A 22,436-nucleotide genomic window follows, 5' to 3' on the forward strand; every position below is an offset into this window, starting at 1 on the left:
TTGAACAAAGGCTATTCAGGTATATTGAGTCAAGAATGTTTTTAACAAAAACAGACATTCTTGGTCTACCATGTTTTATAGTGTGTTATATTTTTTCCAGCGCAGTGGTTTGTACCCTGCAGGTGCTCTATATATATTTCTAAACTAATTGACAGTAATTTAAATTGTATAAGTCAGATTCATCTAAATTGGACAGGCTTCCTTCTTGTTAGAGGCTGTCATAAGTTTTTACCTATGTAACCATTGTGTCACAGGGGACAGAATTCGCCTATGGCATATTCTAATTCAGGGACTTTTTTTTAAATTCAAGGAGTTTTTAACTGGTCTATCTTGGTCTCTGGTTTTCTTTGGCTGCTCCCTTTTCATTCTTCCAGAGCTCGCCCCCTCAGTCTGCCAAGGACACTATGTATAGAAGCTGAGACTGCCTGGATGTTCTTACCATAGCAGATTGACACATTTTATCATAGGGTTGCTTTAGTGTCTTTCATTGTTCTACAAATCTCAAACTTTCTCATTAGACTTTGGTAGACATTGATTGCTTCCATCTCTGACTTATGTGTATTTTGTACTGTATCAGTGTTCTCTGTAGAAATATTATGACCAACTTAATACATTGGCCACCAGTTTATTAGGGTTGCAGCTAAGAATAAAGGTATTGCTTATAGAAGTTTAAAATTATGCATTTCCACATCGTTGTTCTGCTTCAAACTGTCTGAAAGCAGGCTTATCTTGTAGTCTACACTTCTCTCTTCTGCCACCCTCATCCCTTGCCCCCCAGCTATTGCCAGTGTAATGAATGAAGGGATGGCCAGATGACCAAAAATAGAATGGTAATGGTGAAATGATCCTGAACTCTGCTTCTGTGTTGCTTTTGCTTAGCAAGAATGTTTTTCGTTTTATTTTTCTAAGAGCAAGATAAATGCCAAGTGTTAGAAAGACAGAGCCACCTTTTATATTAGCCATTACTAGAAAAACACCATTAATACCTCAGCCCACTACTATATAATGGAATTTTAATCTGCAGGAAATCCAAGAGAACTTTAGAAAGTGCCTGTAATAAAAGAGGCAGTAGTGTTAATTGTGTTTAAAAAGAAAGAAGTGGCTGTCAGGTGTGTTTGGATTTCAGTCTGATACTGTAATAATAGTAATGTCTCAGAATTCTGGAAAGGTTTTTAATTCTTTTAATTCACCAATTGTCTTATTGCTAATATGTCAAGAAAATCATGTTAGCCACACTTAATAAAAGTGACAAAACGTTTATCCTGAACTTTATCCTTCAACCACAGAATAATAGAATGACAGAATATTAGGTTATAGTGCATCAAGCACTATGCAATGAAGGACAATGAGTTTTTAATGATTCTAGTGTCTTATTTTTGCAAGTTAATTTTGTTCTGCCACATACAAATGAAGTGAAAGACACAGCTATTTCTTTTTTGTTTTGCAGGGGAAGATGGTGAAAGGAATGGGAGGTGCTATGGATTTAGTGTCCAGTGCCAAAACCAAAGTGGTGGTCACCATGGAGCACTCTGCAAAGGTAACATGTACTGTTCTCCCCAAATACTGCTTTTGGAAATTTACAATAAACCAAAACCCACCCAGTATACTACCAGGCCACCTAACTGGATTTTATTTTCTCTGGCTCATTCAAGGTGATAGCATTTACATTTCAGAGAGAAAGATGACAAAAAGTTATTTATTATTTAGCTAAATGGTTGTTCAACTTTGAGTGAAACCAAACATCAGGATGTTGTTCAAATATTTATCCTGCATACATATTAAAAGTAAAAGCTTTATATCTCCAAAGAAAGTAGAAAGATGTGAGTACGGAGGTATCAGTTCTGGTTTTAAGATGATTATAGTGGTTGCTATCTGTGCGTGAAATGAAAAGCCACAACAGAACACTCATCTTAACAACAGTTATTTTCAAATGGACCATATGGACTTTAAAGCTGTGAGGTGCCATATCCCGAAGATGTTACAAAATAACAGACTAGGTGACAGCAACTCTCCTTACTCTGAAAAGTATTATAATTTTATTTTGATAAATTGTTAAATATTTGAGATCCTATTACATGCTATGCATGCTAGAATGTGGCAGTGACCAAAACTGGACAAAAGTTACCGATGCCATGGAGCTTACATTCTGTATTTTTCCTCTTCCTTCATATTGCAATAATAATAGCTACCATTTTTGAGCATTTCATGTGCCAACAATATACCAAGCTCTGTGTATATGAATGAGCCCGTGAACTTGCTGTAGGTGTTCTTAGTATGTCCAGAAATAGAGCTTTAGACAGGTTAAGTAACTTCCCTAAAGTTCTGTTAGAACTAGTAAAGCTCTCATTAGACCTGTCATCTCTGATTCCAAAGCCTCAGTTGTCTCACCAAGGAACTATCAATGTAACTTTCTTCTTTGTTCCTGACTCAGTGTCTTTGAACGAACTGTAATTGCTTTCCGAATCTGAGTCCACTGCCTTCTGCTGATTTGAAAAGTTGATATTGAGTGCTTTCTTTACCTTCTGTGCCTTCTCTTCATTTTCCTTTATTCTTTATCAATCTCACTTTAAAAATAAAATCTACCTCTTCTCACTTTGAGACCTACGAATCTGAGTGGAAATGGCAGTCAATTGCCCTTTTTTGTTTAGTGATGCAGCACTATGTAAAAGCATGAAACCAGAAGATTCTCCTCTCACCTGCTTCCCCTGGGGAAGTTCAGTTGCAGAGAAATGTATGCCACAAAATGATTTGTTGTGAAAACAGCTACACATATGAGTTATCATAAGTTGTTTAGTAAGTAGTGGGAGATGAGCAGTGGTGCATAAATATGGAACAGTAGAAATGGAACTAGCACAGGTGACTTCAGAGACTGGCTTGCAAAGCATCCAAAATACTTCATTTCACAGGCAAGAAGATGCCAACCATGCAGATTAAATCCTATTCTTTTCTGGAACATAATGTCTATTTGGAAAAATCTCTTAAAGACTTTGCGCTTTTTTTGTTACCTTAATGTTGACACACAAAGGCACCAATGTCCAACTTATTTTAGTTTATTTTTGTGTATTCGTTTTCAAAACATTAAGTCTGTATTTTGCAAATTCTTCCCCCTGCCCCACGTCCTTTCTTTCTCCTCAGCTGGAATTTCTGGTAGAGGAACATACATGGTGCCACCAACTTCAGACTAGAAATACCTATTAAAGCTTTCCACAGAAGCAAAATCATATTTTTTACCTCTTTTCTTCTCTCAGTGGGGAGATTAGCATTGAGTTTTAGAACAGCATTGGAATCCGGTATTTTTCCATAGATAGCTTCATTTGAACAACACAATAGAAAATGTGCTTCTGATTAAAATAATAGTAATGATTTATTCACACTTAACAGTTAACCTTTGAAAACTGATGAACAGTTTCTCTTCTCACCACCTTTACATTTTACTTGTGGCCCTCAAATATGTACCTGCTACTGTTTTGAGCACCTGGACTCATTGTTACCGGCCCGTCTCAAGGGAACACAGGTAATTCTTTTATTTCTTTTTTTTTTTTTTTTTTTTCTCTGAGACAGAGTCTCGCTCTGTCGCCAGGCTGGAATGCAGTGGTGCAATCTCGGCCCACTGCAACCTCCGACTCCCTGGTTCAAGCGATTCTCCTGCCTCAGCCTCCTAAGTAGCAGGGATTACAGGTGGGCACTACCACGCCCAGCTAATTTTTGTATTTTTAGTAGAGACAGGTTTTCACCATGTTGACCAGAATGGTTTCAATCTCCTGACCTTGTAATCCACCAGCCTAGGCCTCCCAAACTGCTGGGATTACAGGCGTGAGCCACCACACCTGGCTGGAACCTGCTATTTCTTTTTTGCATCTTTTACTCTTGTTAAAAGTTGAGAAGAGCTGGAAAAGAGGGAAGAGAGGTTTTTCACTCCTGGTAACATTTCCAGTTAATGGTCTGTTCTTTTAGACATGCCAGGTAACTTCTGCTGCCTTATCGTTAAGTGTACAGCCTGGAAAACTAATCTCTTGAGTTTTATAAGACATGGAAGTAAAGTTTGCAAAGAAGGATCAAAACCCGAGAAATACAGTCTTGTATTCTTGTGCTGCTATTTTTTTTTTCTTCTGTAAGTGGATGAGCTATGAACTTGTTTTTGGGTGGGGCTACATTTTTCCTTATCTGTAGGGTTACAGTTACAGGTTGTTTATAAATACAGCATTGTCTAACCTTGTAAAAATATGTTTTTTCATTATTGTTTTAATAAGACAAAGGAAACCTTTACAACTAGTTGCTGCCTTTAGTTCAAATCCAACAGCTTCTAAAACCTGAGACCTGGCTACCCACTGGCGCTGCTCTGGAGTAACACCCGCCCTCAGTCTACCTTTGCAACGTATGTCAGGCGCACAGGTCAGACTGGGATTGTTACTTGATTTTCATGTAAGCCTAGACATCAGAGTTCCAGGCAAAGTTTTGAAATAGGCAAAGTTTTTTTTTGGTGTCCAGCCAATTTCTTCTTAAGCTTCATTTTCATTTCTAGGTATGTTTTACCTTCTGCCCTCTAAAAATGGGAAGAAAGGAAAGGAGTAACAATCTGAGTCCTAACCAGGTGGAGGTGCTATGCTTGGCACTGCACATGCTAAGCTCATTGACCCTCCCCTGCCCCTGAAGTATGGTTGGGATATGGGTATTAAGAAGCTTATCCAGGAAAGTGACAGAGCTGGAGTTGGATTCAGTGTGGTACAGCCTGTGTTCATACGGCACCATGCCACGTCCTCACAAAGCTACCTCTGCATCAGCATCCTAACCACATCTGCCCTTTCAGGAAGCTTCAGGGTTTTGTTTTTTTTTTTTTGTTTTTTTTTTTTTTTTTTTTTTTCATTTTCCCTGGACAATACTACCTCTGCTTAGGTGAGACTTATATCAGCAACATATTTAAAGAAAAATATTCCAAAAATCTAATTATATCTTCTAGTACCTATCTCCATTATTTTTTGCATTAAACTCCTCCCTGTTTTATCTGGGCAGTAGATAAACCCAGTGACTGGCTACATTTCCTAGCCTTTCTTTGCATAAGTACATCCATGCTACCAAGTTTGGGTTAGTGGGATTTGAGTATGTATGATGTATGTGATTTCTGAGTTATGTCTTTAACATTAAAGCCAATCACATTAGATTTCCTGTACCCCCTCTGTCTGATAAAGGCCTTGACTGCAGCAGCAGCCTTGGCACATGTGCCGTGGGTTGCAGAGCTGCTTCCAGCAACCTGCATCCACAGATTCCCCATTCCTTCCCTTATGGGTTCCCTCCAGAACTCTTTATAATGTCCTCTGTTCTGCAGCCTTCCCAGGTGCCATCTAAATCTTTGGTATCAACTGCTATTTTTTCACTCAGTGGCTCCTTAATCATTTTTCCACACCAGAGTCTTCTTATGAGCCCTAGAACTATATTTCTAATTTCCTATTAGACAACAATTGTTCTACAGCCACCTGAGCTGCAACAAATTTTGCCATCTTAATCATCATTCCCCCTAAATATGTTCTTCTGCTTATTTGGCCCAATTAGAGAAGTGATGATCTCCCAGCTCTCATTTGGCAGGGCATTCATGGTCCCTCTCTGCCCCTACACCTACATACACCAAGCACTATAAATATTGCATCCACGCGACTCTTGCAGTCTGCTCCCCACTATATATTTCTACTCTGTTTATCCTTGTTAAGGCCCTCTTTACATCTACATAGATCACTGTTGCAGCATTCCAAAGGTCTCTGACTGCTGACTGCCCCTCCCTCCTAGTAATCAAGCACACGGCTGCCAGACTAACTAGTCTAAAGCTAAAGCTGGATGGAGTTGTTGCTATTTAAAATCCTTAAACATAGTCAACACTGCTTGGTTCGTTCTCCTTAGCCCATCTGCCTTTGCGATTGGCTCCCCAGCAGCCTACCTCATCCTTGCCCCCAGAATTTAAGGTCTGCTAAGGTCTACAGAAAGGCATCATAGTGTTTCCTGTTCTTAGGTGCTTTTATATTCAGTCCCCATTCCTTATTTGGCTTATTCCTACCTCTGTAAAATCACAGATGAATAAGCTAACGTTTTATGAATGTGCTGGTTTAGTGCCTTCTGTCTTCTAGACATTATGAATGACCAGAGGAATATTCTTTGATGTTTTGTTTTGAATTTTGGTAAAATTACCTTATGAGTGTGTTAATTTACTTGTTTATGCAGACATACAATTTTTACTGAGGACCTACTATGTGCAACGTATTATCATAGGCTCTGAGGAAATAAAAGAGATGTGGTCCTTCAGGCAGCTCAGTCTCATGGGTATAGAGTCATGTAAATCAGTACGTAAGATGAAAGGTGAGCAAAGCAGAGCCTGCAGAGTCTGGCACCTGATTCCCAGTTCTGTGGTTGGGGAGCAACAGAGGCTTCCCATGGGATGTACAGAGTATTTGCAGGAGATCTGAGGGATGGGGCAGCCTGACAGGGACTAAGTGTTGCAGGAAATAAGCGAATAGACACTGGTGTGTGGGAGGATGGTGCATGTTAAGATGAGTTTGTGTCTTTTGTAGGGGCGTGGATGAACCTGGAAACCATGATTCTCAGCAAACTGACACAATAACAGATAATCAAACACCGCATGTTCTCACTCATAGGCGGGTGTTGAACAGTTAGAACACATGGACACAGAGAGGGGAGCACTACACGCTGGGGTCTGTTGGGGGGAAATAGCGGAGGGACAGTGGGGGGTGGGGAGTTGGGGAGAGAGCATGGGGAGAAATGCCAGATATAGGTGATGGGGGGAGGAAGGCAGCAAATCACACTTCCATGTGTGTACCTCTGCAACAATCTTGCATATTCTTCACATGTACTCCAAAACCTAAAATGCAATTAAAAAAAGAGATTTATAATTAGGTCCCTCTTGTCAGAGAACAAAGGAAAAAAGGTTGTGTGGGAAAAAATATACTCACACTTAAACATATACAGTGGCCAGAGTGATTTTTGTTTTCCAAAATGTAAATGGGATCATGTTACTTCATTAGCTCAGAAACCCTCAACGGCTTCTCATCTCACTTAGATTCAAGTCCAGAGTCCTTACTATTGTCTCCGAAACTTCCATGGTTTGTTGACTCCCCCTGTGTTGCCACCCAACTACCTCTCTGAATCTGTTACCTCTCTCGCCCATGTAACTTCACCCCCACTCACTTCCTGAAAGTTTCTGGAATATCCTAAGTATCACCTTTGCATTTGTTATTCTTTATGCCTAGAATGCTTTTCCCCAGATATCCACATGGTTCACTCCCTCACTTCACTCAGACTCAAAATACCAGAGATGGGCCACCTGGCAGCCATCGTGGCTAAGCAGGTACTGCTGGGCCGGAAGGTGGTGGTCATTCGCTGCGAGGGCATCAACATTTCTGGCAATTTCTACAGAAACAAGTTGAAGTACCTGGCTTTCCTCCGCAAGCGGATGAACACCAACCCTTCCCGAGGCCCCTACCACTTCTGGGCCCCCCGCCGCATCTTCTGGCGGACCGTGCGAGGCTTGCTGCCCACAAGATCAAGCGAGACCAGGCTGCCTTGGACCGCCTCAAGGTGTTTGACGGCATCCCACCGCCCTACGACAAGAAAAAGTGGATGGTGGTTCCTGCAGCCCTCAAGGTCATGCATCTGAAGCCTACAAGGAAGTTTGCCTATCTGGGCCGCCTGGCTCACGAGGTTGGCTGGAAGTACCAGGCAGTGACAGCCACCCTGGAGGAGAAGAGGAAGGAGAAAGCCAAGATCCACTACCAGAAGAAGAAACAGCTCATGAGGCTACAGAAACAAGCCTAGAAGAAGGTGGAGAAGAAAATTGACAAATACACAGAGGTCCTCAAGACCCATGGACTCCTGGTCTGAGCCCAATAAAGACTGTTAATTCAAAAAAAAAAAAAAAACTCTACCTTACTATACACAACAGAAGTTTTCCTTCTTTGGACGATCCTTCATCCCCCCTTCTTTAGCAGAATGCAAACTCCATGAAGACAGGTACTCTGTTATAAGCATTAAGTAGAATAGAGCCTTATGTTCATCATGGCTCAATACATTCTTGTTGAATTAATTTTTCAAATAATCCACCTTGAACACATAGAAAGGACTTCTAACCTTTCCAAATTGTTACATGCTTCTGTCTCCATTTTATTATTATAACACTCTCATGAGATTGGTCTTGATATTTTCTTTCTAGAGACGAAATTTCATAGAGGTTAAGTAGTCCAATAAATTAAAAAGAAAAACCAAGCCTAGAGTCCATGCATTCTGCCTCTGGGCTTCCTTTTTCTTTTGTTAAGCTTTTCTGCTGGCAAGCACCATTACCACTAACAATATGAAGAATCTGTTTTGTTCTCAGTATCATATAATGGAAACGTGTTCCTGAGTATAACTTTCAGACCACAAAAGCAAAGGAATTCAGTTACTGTTGGCATTTACTGGCAATGAACAAAGCTTGGTTTCTTATTTTGGAGACAAAATGAGAGCTCTATTTCTAAAACAGATTTAGATTTTTTTTTTTTTTACAGCAGGAAGTCTGGATTCTGAAGGGATAAAAAATAATTGTTTTGAAATTGAGAATAAACCTTGTGAAGAATTGTTTTTTATTTTGAATTACCTTAATCTTGTTAGCATAAAAAGTATATTCCTATATAGCTTCGCTCACTCTCTCCTGGCTTGTGCTGCCTTTGGCATATAAACTGTAGCTGTCTTTGCAGTCATCTGCCCATCAGAACATATTTATAATTGTTTTATGCAACTGTGTTTATAATCTTATAAAGGAAGTGTTATATTTATGTATGTACCTTTCTGTGTACCTATGTTCCCGTTTAGGTAACCTTTTATATTTACCTTTGCCTGCTGCTCTTTCTTTTCCTTGATTCAAATTATAGTCAAGTATCCTTTTATTTTAGCCTTTAATTTGTGTCTGATAGAGCAGTTCTTATAGAAAATTGAAAGCTATCTTATCTTGACTTCACTTTTTGTGGAGAAGAATTATAAAAGGTAAATAGAGTTTATTAATCCTGTTTATTTTGGATGAAATGTATTACCAAAAGCCAACAAATATGAAGGCTTTTTAAGTAAAACTCTTTTTTGGGAGACATTCTTCAGATAATTTTCAGCAACATTGAAAAGTATCTCAAAATAAAAGTATTCTTTTGTTAGGAGAATTCATAATTAATAAGTTTCAGCTGGCTTAACTTTTTTCCCATTTACAAAAGCTTATAATTCTTTTCTAGCTTTAATTAGGACATATAGTAGCCAGGTTCTGTTTGGGGAAAAAATGTCTCCTTTAAACAATATCAATTCTTACATGGTTTTGCCTTTTTATTTCTTTATGATAGAAATACCTGCAAAAAAGTTATAATATGGGAGAAAAAAGCAGAACAGGGTCCAACAACTAATAAAGCTCTTTAAAATGTCTCACAGAATTTAATTAAGCTTCTCACTTTGAATTCTATAATTTTGCATTTATGTGCACAAGTATCCAGATTTTCTAAAATAGAAAGGAAAATGAAAGCTAACAGAGGCTTTCTAAGGTACCACAACACTTCATGAATGAAAAGAGAAGATAAAGTAATTATTGCTGACTTCTGTGCTCTACTATCTGGAGGTTAGAGATCATAGGATCTTAGAAAAAATAAGTTTGTCTGTGATAATGATTTTTATGATACAGTGTATAAAAAAACGGGCCTTCTATTCTAAGATCTCAAAACCCTGAAGACTGTTTTCAGGGAAGTGACTTGCTGTATCAACTGTTTCATTTGGCTAGTCTTTCCCTTGAGAATATCCCTGTAACCAGAAACTTTTATTGCCTCCATATATTACCTCCATGTATCATTTGTAATAGCAAATGTTCTCTGCTTCTAAGTTAGCTGAGTCTCTCCACCGAAGTTCTATATGAATTGTTGAAAACCCTATAGCATAGATGCTGTATAGAGGTCAGTCATATCCCGTGACAAACACAGTGTTAGTAATCTTATTCTGTCCTTTTATTCTGTGTACCTCGATTTTCTTTATTTAGCAAATCCCATTTTCTGTTCAAGAAAATTAATTTTTTAAAGTTTTTGTGGGCACATAATAGGTGAATATATTTATGTGGTACAGGAGATATTTTTATACAGGCATGAAGCGGGAAATAATCACACCATGGAGAATGGGATATCCATACCCACAAGCATGTATCGTTTGTATTACAAAAAATCCAGCCACATCAGCTGTAGTGATGTGACAGTCATGTATTTTGTAATACAGCATTTTCTAAATATTAAATCTTTGGAGTGTATATATGTGGAATGCTTGATTTAAGCATGAGATTAGGTGGGGGAAGCAAAGGTGCTGATAATCAGACTTCATCCACGGTATTTTGGCAAGCCCAAAGAGAGACCTGCCATTGGCTTCCTTGTTCCACCAGGCAAAGTATTTAATATTCTCTTGTCACCTTCAGGCTTTGTAGTCCTTCTTTTCAGCAAATTATAGCAAGTGCCTTTAAGCTTTAAACAGGAGCAGGTGGAAGAGGTAAAATAACGAATTCACTGTTTCTCTCTTTACTTTCATATTTGTATGTTTTGTGCTACAGTCCTGAAGTGTCTTTGCTGCTTCCTTTTACCACACCTTTATCTGTCTTCCCAAAGTCTTATAAGCCCCATCATGTGCTTCTGTGACCTGTGCTGCTTCTAGTGAGTTTGGAGATGCTAGGAATGTATAAGTACCTATCTTAGAACCATAAAGCAGCCTCTAGTGGTCCACAAACATTAGTCATATGGCATTTTATAGCTCCCTTCTGGAGTTCCTTGAATTAGAAATTCAGCCTCTATTGATCACTGTGGTTTGCCTAATGTTCTACTCATGACTGTACATACGAACAAAAATAGTCTTAGCTTAATGAGCTCAGCATCTAGTGGGGCTGGTGGCAAGAGATCAACGATTACAACATGTGAAGGAAGGAGAAATCACAGGAACACCCAAGAGGGCCACAGACTGGGGACCCCATGGGACACGGGACTGTAACACCAGATGAGGATGCTGGATGAAGGTTTTCCTAGGGAAGATGGTGTGTGAGCGAAGTCCTGAATAGGAAGTGTGTTGCTGTTTGAACCTGGGGTGATGGGGTATGTGGTGGTATGTGTTCCAGGTAACAGGCAGCATGAACGAAGGCTGAAAGTCTTGATCTTTTTAGGAACAGCAAATCCCAGAACTTACCTTCTCTGTGTATGATCATTAGGGCTTTATCAAAGAAAGTCCCTGAGAGAAAAAATATGTGCATGCGTGTGTGTGTGTGTGTGTGTGTGTGTGTGTGTGTGTGTGTGTGTTGCAGCCACATTTAACAAACACTTAATAGAAAAGATGAGCATAAAATGAGGTTTTATATAAAGCACATTCTTAAAGATTTCGGGTGAAAATGTGTTAACATGAAATGCAAGAAATCATTTCGTTGGGATAAAGTTGGGATTAAGTTCATTGTGATAACATGAAACTTAGTTATGATAGCAAAGCGATTTATTACTATTTAGCTAGAGTTGTTTAATTCTGCAGAACTTAGGCCCAGGATTTTATTCAGATGTCTGAAGAATCAAAGAGATCACCATGAAGCAAGTAATAGAAAGTACTAGAGTGTTTAGTCACTTGAAAATGGTGAATTATCCTGTGTATTGCTCAAGGCCTGTAAGTGCTGCAGGAGAAATCAAGAGTCTCAGGACTAGTCAAAGTTGTTTGTTTTTTTGTGACCAGGTCTCTCTGTTGTACAAGCTGGAGTGCAGTGGCATGATCATAGCTTATTAAAACCTTGAGTTCCTGGGCCTAAGCAATCCTCCTACCTTGGCCTCCTGGGTAGCTGGAGGTACAGGCACGCATTGCCACAACTGGCTAACTTTTAAAATTTTTGTAGAAATGGGGTCTTGCTATGTTGCCTGGGGAGGTCTAGAACTGCTGGCATCAAGTGATCCTCCCACCTCAGCCTCCCAAAGTGCTGGGATAAGAGCATTTTAAATGCTATGCTTTGTATTTATTTCTCTGCCTTTTCTGACAACTCTTCATGGGGAAGGAAAGAAATACAATATAAACATGAAGGAGATATGAGCAACTCTGGATATTTGCACATAGATTCAACCCATCCTAGTTTATTGCAGTTTCAGAGCATTTCATTTGATTCCTACAATGTTCAAGTAAGGAGGATGAGATAAAAGATAAGAGAGAACTATGGCACAAAGAATTTAAGGAACCAAAAAAACTTAAATTGCAGACTACAACCTGGTCTTTGGACTCCTAATGCAGTGCTTTTCACTGGCACAACGTAATGCATTCCTTTATTAGGATTTATTTTTACATGCTAAAAACTCAGCACTTGTTCCTCCTATGTGAGTCACTAATGTATGCAGCTGCCATAGCACACGGCAGGGCTCAGCCCAGAATGGTTAGAGTAGCGTGCTAACGTGGGAGCTAGTCATATTTTGGTTTCATAGCTAACCTTTCATTGAATATTGAAATTGTGACATTTTAAAATCTTTCTGCATCTCATTTTCTTTTTCTTGGATCTGTGTTATGTCTTGTCACTATAAATGTGAATGGAATCATCTGGCTCCATTGTTCTAACTGCAGGAATACACTTAATGCCAGTTTCTTAGGCAAGCCATATGGTTTGCCCCCATATTTGTGTTGTGTTTTTACTAGTTTTGTATGTCTCAGGAATTGTATTTAGGCCATTTTATACATACTCCTGTGTTAGACATCATAGAGGAACTTAATTTCCAGGCAGGTTAGAGAAATGCTAATTATTGATTGTATAAAAACAGTATCAGCTAACATCCATTGAGCACTAAGTGCTGGACCCTTGCATTTCATTTAGGCCTTACACAAATCTTGTGAGGTAGGGTGGATGGGGAGGCATGGGCATGTGGCCCTTACAGAGACAGTGGGGGGGATGGCCAGGTTTTACACACAGGTCCTTTGGCTCTGGTCCCACATTTAACCACTATGCTCTAGTGTGTATGCAGAGAATGGTCTGGAAAAGGGTCTCTGTTGGTAGGACACAGCCAATTCTGTCAGTTGAAATCCTTGATTCCTCCTAAAATGAAGTTGATTGTTCATTAAAATGCAAGTGACTGCTTTCACGCCAGGTGTAGATCTTGCTTAAATAATGAAAACCAAGTAACAGCTCCTTGCAGAAAATGTTCTTCAGAGGCCGGCAAATAGTTCACTTTGTTTGAAGTCAGGCCCAGCATTCATTGTGACATGCCTTGAGTTATATTAAATGTAAGGAGACCTGACAACTGTAGAAGTTCGAATATTCATCATTAATTTCAGCTGTTTAATTTAGCTTCTGTGTCATGTGCAGAATTTGAAATCTTAAAAGAAAAATAATTAGAAGTGAAGTGAAAATGAGGCTTTATTTCTGCAACTGTAAATTTTGTTATACAGTAAGATCCAGAAATTTATGAATTGTTTTAAAAGGTGTTATGTCTGTCTACTTCATTCATATGTATTTAGCACCAGTTTTGACTAAACTAGGGTAATAGTTTTTTTTTTAATCTATCCAAGGTCCCCAATAGACTTCCTTTTCTCTTCCCATGCATTCTTACATGCATTTATTCAAAAACTACTGAATGTCTTTTATGCCTTGCACTGGCTTAAGTACACTAAAGCCTTTTCATTACTAGTGCATTGCTGAGTTGTCAGGTTATCACAAGAAATAAAATCATAATGAAGCCCACCTACCTGAAATTCATTGCCTCTGTCTATATAGTTGGTCTGACACCAATTTTGGAAGAGCTATAAACTAAACAATAGGTGCGCTTTTAAGCAGTTAAAACATTGAGATGGCTAAAGATGATGGTGGTGTCACATGTGGTGCATTAGATCCAAGAGAAAGCAATAGAAGCATTTTGTCATTTTTGGAGAAGATCTAGAATTTGTTACAGTAGTTGTCAGCCCCAAGGGAGACAGTTATTTAGGCTCCTGGTGCTTGACTCTTAAAAAGTCATAAAGAAGTCATAAACAGAAGAAAATGAACTGAAGATTGGATCCTCAGAGCTGATGTTTCAACTATGTTCCTCAAATGTGCCTCAGAGGCCAGTTCTACATTGTAAGTGGGAGGAAGGGCTGGAGGAGGGAGTCAATGGAAGACATTTTTTCCACTTTTAATTTTTCTTAAGTCCTCCTCTGCCACAATAGGAAATCAGTCTAAATACTATCTAAAATTGATTAATCAAGAAATAGCACGGTAAACATAATATTTTTTAAGTAGATATAAGAAGAAAATGTATAGAAACATAGAAGAAAATGCAAAAAAAAAAAAAAAAAAAAAAAACTGGCTAAAATGGATTCCAGTTAAGAGCAAGTTTAAGAGGAGGAAAGGCACTGCTGTTTTCCATATATGTATTACCGTTTTTTAATGGATAAAGTATTTTTTAGAAAGAGGACTTACACATTTGTGTTCTGCATGTACTTTGCATCCTGGGCAGATATCTTTGCATGGTTTTTTTTTTTTTTTTTTTTTTTTTTTTTTTTTTTTGAGACAGAGTCTCGCTCTGTCGCCAGGCACAAGTCTGGAGTGCAGTGGTGCAATCTTGGCTCACTGCAATCTCCACCTCCTGGATTCAAGCAGTTCTCCTGCCTCAGCCTCCCGAGTAGCTGGGATTACAGGTGCGTGCTACCGCGCCCAGCTAATTTTTGTATTTTTTAGTAGAGACGGGGTTTCACCATGTTGGCCAGGATAGTCTTGACCTGTTGACCTTGTGATCCGCCCACTTCAGCCTCCCAAAGTGCTGGGATTACAGGCGTGAGCCACCGTGCCCGGCTACTCATGTTGTTTAAGGAGACCATTCCTTGGAAGGGAAAAGTAGGATATTAGTGAAATATCACATCAAATGACACAAGGCTGAGGCTTGAGAAGTCAAATTTCTGGCAGGGTGTTTCCTAACTATATCATTTCCGCCTTTGGCCATTTATCGGCATTCTCTAAATTATTTCAAGGGCAGAAGCTGCCTCCAAAAAGAGTAAAAAACATAACTGTGCAAAAATTCTGAAACAGGCTGTACTTAGGAGACAATTTCTCTGATAGTTCCTGTTTATCTTATAGTTATACCAATTCTAAATAAAAATTGCTTCCTAACTACTCTCTTTGATGTTTTCTTTTTAAAACAGGGAAATGCACATAAAATCATGGAGAAATGTACATTACCATTGACTGGAAAGCAATGTGTCAACCGGATTATTACTGAAAAGGTAAAAAGTGCTTTTTCTCTTATTTTCTCTACTATCTACTACCACCTTTTAAGTAAGCATTTTTAGAAATTTTTGTTACCTTCTGAGAGTGTATTATACCAGTTGTCATAGGATTAATTTAGCCTATGGGCAGACAGAATAGGAAAACTCATCAATTTAATGTTTCTAAATGTAGAATTCTTTATGTGCAACTCTCTGGAAACATACACACAAAATTGAATCATTGCCCTTGATAACTTTGATAGTGTGCTATAATCAGAGAATAGCTTTATTGATCTTTATATTTTGACTATTAAAGTGTCAGGCTGGATGATGATATATGCAAAGTTATAAATATTTCTTCATTTTCTAATCACAAGTGCAAATTTTTAGATTTCATTTTAAGAAATCCAGTGTAAGTTGAGTTTTTAATTCTTTCAGTGCAAATCATCGTATAGGCCCTACAGTAAGCCAAGAAATGTATTCAGTTTCTTGCATGATTTCTGCTTTCTTTTATAGAGTGGGGTTTCAAAACACATGATGCCTCTCCAGATTCTTCTTACTAGATGGAACATGTTGGTCAGTAGTACAACTGAAAGCTGCTCAGACCAGAGGAGCAGCACCAGCAGCTGCCTATAGTTACCCTTCTGACTAAGATTTGAACCTACTATGTCGGAACAACTTAAAGCTTATAAGTCAGCTAGGAGGGTGTGTTTTCTTGATTCAGTACCTTGAAGAAGTCACAAAACAGAATTATGTATATCAGGTTTTTTTAGTGCTGTTCCATTTGCCAAGAACAATAGCGTTAGTGTCTTGGCATTAATCTGACTGACTAACCTAATTGAGGTGTGAGCACAAGCACCCTAAAGCAGGCTTTGAAGTGGGCTAGGAGGCTTATTATTCCCAGAAGCCACTTTTAAGGGAGGTTCTGATCTAAATGATGCCTTCCCCAGGACTGCTAATCTGGATGCCATGAAGGTAACATATAGAGAAGAATACGTAGATAAAAGGGCAGAATATTTTATCCCACCATCTATTCTGAATCTTTACCATTCATGAATCCCCCGAAAATTATGAACAGGGCTTGTTGAAAATAATCTATTATTTTGAAGATAAAAGCAAAGCAATCTTTGACCCTGTTGTTTGTTTGCTTTTGAATAAAGTGGTAGTCTTTCTAAAGATCATTCCAGAAACACTCTTCCCATGGGTCCTCTCCTCCTTCCTTCAGCTCTCTCCTCAACTTCACATGTGCTCTGCCCTTGTTCTTAGCAGTTCAGTGCTTCTACCTGCCATACCTCCCATCTGATCCTCGGCCTCCCCAAATATTACCTGTCCTTTAAACCTTATGCAGTTTACCTCTTCATGATGAAGAGGTTTTGCACCATCTTAGCACACAACAATTTATTCTCATAGTAGCCCACTGTTCATTTTGGCACTCATAATCTAATGTGTTCTTATGCTATAACTTACATTGTTATTTAACTTTACTGTCATTTTAAAAACTTTTGAACCAGATTGTTCCCAACAGTGGGTTACAAAAAGGAGGAAAGCAAAGCCTGTGTCCTATAGGACAACACAGAAGAAGGGTGAGACACCAAACAGCCAGCCTTGCTAGCAGTCAGAGTAATTGACTAGATAAAGGCCGTGTGGAGATATACACCAGATGCTAATCTAGGGACATGGAGAAAAGCTGCCCAGTAGTGTGGGCAGAGGTGTCAGGGAAAGCTTTTTGGTGTTATTAAATACAAGCTTTTAACATATCTTGCAATGCATTTCATAGTACGTACCTTTTCTCCTTTAGCGTATTTCTTTCTGCTTTAACTTTTCCCCATTGAGCCATACTAAAATGCTGTGAACTACGTTCCATTTTTCCCTAGACCATCTTCTTTTGAGACTTTGCACATCCTCTTTCTTTCTCTGGAATATTCTTCCCACCCCATCTATCTGGCTAATTTCTGGTCATCCTTTATTTCTTGGCTATATATTTATCTGGTAAGTCTTCCCTATCCCTCCCCAAATCTTCTGGGTGCTTCTCTGAATTCTTTTACTTATCCTAACTTAGCACAAGCCACTATATTGAAATAAACTCTAATCTCTGCCTGTCTCACTTGCCACTGTTTATCTAATGTTTGGCATAGTGACAACCCAAAACGGTGAATACTGTGCTTTTCTTGCTGAGAAAACTGGATTGAATGGTGAGCCTCGAAAGATCAGTAGGAATTTTGTGGGTTTTTATTTTTATTTTTATTTTTATTTTTGACTCTGGCACCCAGGCTGGAGTGTAGTGGCATGATCTCAGCTCACTGGAACCTCCATCTCCGAAATTCAAGCGATTCTCCTGCCTCAGCCTCCTGAGTAGCTGGGACTACAGGCATGCGCCACCATGCCTGGCTAATTTTTTTTGTATTTTTAGTAGAAATGGGGTGTTGGCCAGATTAGTCTCAAACTCCTGACCTCAGGTTATCTGACTGCCTCAGCCTCCCAAAGTGCTGGGATTACAGGTGTGAGCCACTGCATCCAACCTAGGAATTTCATAAGTTGAAAGAAAAACAACAAAGAACTTCTGGAAAAAAGGAGGAAAACATGCAGGGTCACACAGATGTGAAGAAAATGTGGCTTGTGGAACTGGTTGGAGCAAGGGCATGGAGAAGGGCATCTATGTCTGGAACTTTGGGTACCTCAAGGAAAGGAATGTTGCATGTTTATTGCTGTGCTCTGTGCATAGTAGGTGCTCAATAAATACTTGTTGAATGAGTAATGATTGCAGTGCCATTAAGGGCAAACAATTTGTCCAGCCCTCATTGGCAAGGGACTAGAATGCCATTATCAGATCCAGAGAAAATTCCATCCAGTTGCCCTTTGAAAGCGGATTTGGAGGAAGCTATGACCCTGATTTCCTAGTTTTGAGCAGTTAGAATGAGGTAATGAAAGATGCCCTTCCACACCAGCACCTGGGCTGTGATTAACTGTTATCTATAATGCAACATTTTGTCATGGTGATAAAGTAATTAACATTTATCTCTTAGACAAAGTACTTTCAATAATCTTGATAGTTGAACAATTGATTGTGGCTTTTAGGTTTTGTATCCATTTTGGTCAAGTTTTTGTTTGCACCTTATATCACTAAACAAAAAGTTTCCTAAATATTTCAAAAGCAAATTTCCTTTTTTAAATTATAGATACTTGGCTTTCTAATATATCTAATTAAGATTTGATAAATATGTTAACAAGATTTTTTAAAGAAATAAGTCAATTTGCCATAGATTTATTCTCTGTGATTACTGAAGCCTTAAATTTATGATACCACGGTTATCTTCCAAATCATTTCCATGCCTGTTCTTAATAACATAATCCAGATGCTCTTTTTTTATTTGTTCTATTTTTATATATTGACAGTTGTTCAGAATGCAAGAAAAAGCAAATCATATGAATAGTGCTCCAGACACATTTTCTGCAGTGTTCATTTACAAAAATTAATTGTCATTTTGAAATGAAGCAAGCTAATGAGTATCCAAACATTCCTAAATTATCCTTTTTTTTTTTCCTCTTGAAACACACATTTCTGCCAAAAAACACATTTTTGGAGCATAAAATGTTCAAGCAAAAGGAAAGTTTACTGAAATATTTCATCTTATATTTCAGCTATCTTTTCCAGTAACATCAACCAGGTTATCTGAATTCATCAGACAAACCAAGAGTGCAATTATCACTGATCCCAGTGATATTTTGTTTCTGGGGGAAAATATTAATCAACTGAAGTCAATAATCATTTCAGGGCTTTGATCTGGGTTCACATACAAGTGAGATGTTTCGCAACTAAGGAGTAAAAAGTAAAAGCATAATTGTATGCTGCCCCCACTGTCTCAGGGATGGTGCTCAGAGTATGTTTTCTTACATTTGTCCTGTATCACAATCTTGGGAAGTACATTTTTATTATATATGTCTACAGATGCAAAGACAGGTTTACCAAAGGCTGCATAACTGTTGTGCAGCAGAGTGGAATTCTCATTCAGCTCAAAAGCCAGGGTTCTTTTCTCTCCATGTTGCTGTTTCTTGATATTGCCCTCCTAGTTAGGAGTATATTCAAAAATGACAACTCAAGATTTGACTTCTAAGCTAGTTGAAAAATCGACCAGTCATGGTGGCTCACACCTGTAATTACTGCACTTTGGGAAGCCAAGGCAGGTGGATCACCTAAGGTCAAGAGTTTGAGACCAGCCTGACCAACATAATGAAACCCCATCTCTAATAAAAATGCAAAAATTAGCTGGGCATGTAATCCCAACTACTTGGGAAGCTGAGGCAGGAGAATCATTTGAACCCGGGAGGCGGAGGTTGCAGTGAGCAGAGACTGAGCCATTGCACTCCAGCCTGGGCAACAGAGCAAGACTCTGTCTTAAAAAAAAAAAAAAAAAAAGAAAAAAAAAAAAAGAAAAGAAAAAGAAAGATTCTAAGCCTCCAAATAATAGTTGAATTTAGGTTAACTCGAGCGGAGAGGGAAGCTCTGGGATGCGTAACATTTAAGTCTCAGAAAGATGAAACTAACCATGAGAACTGAAAAGAGGGAACAGTGCTTAATATGCTGGAGAATAACTGTAGCATGGAGTTAAAGCCATAGGAGAAGCGTTTTAGCTCTTATAGTTTGAGCTTCCCCTCAATAAACAATCTGCCTTGAAATAAGTGAGCCTCCTGCCACTGCAAGTATCTAAGCAGAGCCCCACTGATTACCTGAGAAGAATGTTTTGAAGAATTCTTGGATGGAAGGTTATGTTAAGTGACCTCTAGATCACTTCCACTCGAGTTATTATATTTCTAAGTGTGAAAGCATGTGTTCTAAATCAGATACAACAGATTGGGTCTATCTGCTGAGGTCAAGCTATGCCAGTTGGCACTACCAACACCTGGTGTTATGGACTAGAATGATGGAATGTTTCAGGTGAGATTGGCTTTCTGGTGCTTGTCATAAATACAAGCATCTTCATAGATTTGCATAGCAAAGGGAGGACATTCCTATGCACTCTTTTTGAGACTATGTGTTTTCATAGGACTTAAAGAGAAAATTTTAACACTTACCTGCATGTCTTTCAGGTCCAGGATAGCTATCTTCTTATAATTACTCTTGACACTTCAGAGCACCTTATTCTGTTTCCTGTAATTCTTTACCCAATAGCATTTATAAACTTTTTCCCATCATGTGCTTTCCCATTCATGTGCTTTTACCTTCCAAATATTCCCTTTCTCCCTCTTTCTTCATTCCTTTTCTTTGTTCAAATCATTATTAATCACTAATTGACATTTGGCCAGAAGTGTTAGACTTAAACCGAAGAAAGGTAGTTTTTAAAAGCTGGTTGCAATAGTTACAAATGCCATGGTCAACACTCATTTATTTTCTGGCATCAACACTCTTCCACAACTAATTGCTGATTAGGGAGTTGGCATTTATTCTCACCAAAATATCATAGTTACAGTTGACATTTTTCCCTCACTGCTGATTTTTCTTTTTTCCTGGGTCTTGTCTTTCCTTTATAGAACTTGAGAGGTTATTTCTGTTTTGTGCCATCTAATAATTATTGTGATGGAATTTGTCATTATCCTTTTTCTTCCCACTCTGACAGGCAGTGTTTGATGTGGACAAGAAGAAAGGGCTGACTCTGATTGAGCTCTGGGAAGGCCTGACAGTGGATGACATACAGAAGAGTACTGGGTGTGATTTTGCAGTAAGTATTTATATGAACAAATCGAGCCATTTGTCCTATATTATAGGCTTTATTAATGGGTGTTTACAAGACATGAACCATTAATTTGTGATCATTTTTGGAGTTGACCTTTGCAGTTAACAGGAGTAGAAGGAAGGATGTCTCTAGATGAAAGCAGGTGGGAACAGAGTTGTGCTCTGACTCAAGGGCCAAGGTTTGGCTCAGGACTCAGAAGCCAGGAGGGGGACGAACCACCAGAAGCTGCTAGAAACAAGGTCAAGCTTTAGCTCTAAGCTACTTTACGTGAAAACCCTTGTATTACTCTATTCTTTGGTTATATATCAGCTGTGGTTGAACTTGATTAGCTGAAAAATGTCAGCCATATATGGAGAAATGATACTTCCTTATTTTTAGACCCATCTATGACTTTCTCTAAATTATATGCCATATTTCATCTGTTGAAGATCTTAAAATGTTGGGTCTCTGGCATCACCAGGTTAATCATCACAAAACAGATGTGCCCTGTATTTGAAGATAAGTGCATGAAACACTCAGACTTACAAAGTAGATAAATACATCAGGAGAGTATCTATTTAAGAAACCTCCAAATCCCCTTTTAAAACAGAAAAATACTGAAATATAAATCATTGCTGTTTAATATAAGTGCTTATTCATAAATCAATCACCTAGGTAATGGCATTGAAAACTATTTGAAGTTAACCAAAAGTAAAACTAAAATGTCTCTGAAGAAATGAAGGAATGTGTATTAGTCCATTCTCACGCCGCTAATAAAGACAACCCGAGACTGGTAATTTATAGAGAAAAAGAGGTTTAAAGGACTCACAGGTCCATATGTCTGGGGAGGCCTCACAATCATGGTGGAAGGCAAAGGAGGAGCAAAGGCACATCTTACATGGCAGCAGGCAAGAGAGTGTGTGCAAGGGAACTGCCCTCTATAAAACCATCAGATCAGAGACTTATTCACTATCACGAGAATGGCAGGGGAAAAACCTGCCCCCATGATTCAATTATGTCCCACCAGGGCCCTCCTACAACACATGATGATTATGGGAGCTATAAATCAACATGAGATTTGTGTGGGGACATAGCCAAACCATATCAGAAAGGGATATAATTCTCATACCCTTTTAAGAACCAATCTAATTACAATGAAATATATTTATAATGAGAAGAAAATATGTTAATGTTCAGCTGCACATCTTGGAAAATGGAAAAATATATGATCTCTAGCTATCACATGAAACAGCTTCTTTAAAAAAATCTGTAATGACTGTCACAGTTGTGTTTCTGATTTTGTATTAATTGAGAGTTGGTGTTTTCAATTAGAGTAAAGTATCTTTAAGGTGACATATGTCTGGAACTTCAGTAGAGGCTGTGGAAATTTTGTTGCAGAAATGCAAATATTGCTATATTTCTGGAACCTTCGACACACACCCAAAATAAGATTCTAGTCAGGAGCTGTTTACAATTAGAGAGGCCAATGATATGATCAGCCTCCCTCAAAGA

At 38.6% G+C, this 22,436-nt stretch overlaps 1 protein-coding gene and 1 pseudogene across 3 annotated transcripts in view; both read left to right on the forward strand.

Annotated features, from left to right (window-relative positions):
* The window catches only part of OXCT1 (3-oxoacid CoA-transferase 1), a 131,529-nt gene that overhangs the window by 103,455 nt on the left and 5,638 nt on the right, over nt 1-22,436 (forward strand). For all 3 annotated transcript variants that reach the window (XM_003925893.4, XM_074386277.1, XM_074386271.1), the window contains 3 exons: nt 1,448-1,537; nt 15,154-15,234; nt 20,829-20,930. In XM_003925893.4, the coding sequence (XP_003925942.1) occupies nt 1,448-1,537; nt 15,154-15,234; nt 20,829-20,930 (273 nt within the window). The remainder of the gene's footprint in view (nt 1-1,447; nt 1,538-15,153; nt 15,235-20,828; nt 20,931-22,436) is intronic.
* LOC104651035 (large ribosomal subunit protein uL13 pseudogene) lies at nt 6,807-7,919 on the forward strand (annotated as a pseudogene).

The sequence above is a fragment of the Saimiri boliviensis genome, chromosome 1 (assembly GCF_048565385.1).
Source record: "Saimiri boliviensis isolate mSaiBol1 chromosome 1, mSaiBol1.pri, whole genome shotgun sequence".
NCBI lineage: Eukaryota > Metazoa > Chordata > Mammalia > Primates > Cebidae > Saimiri > Saimiri boliviensis.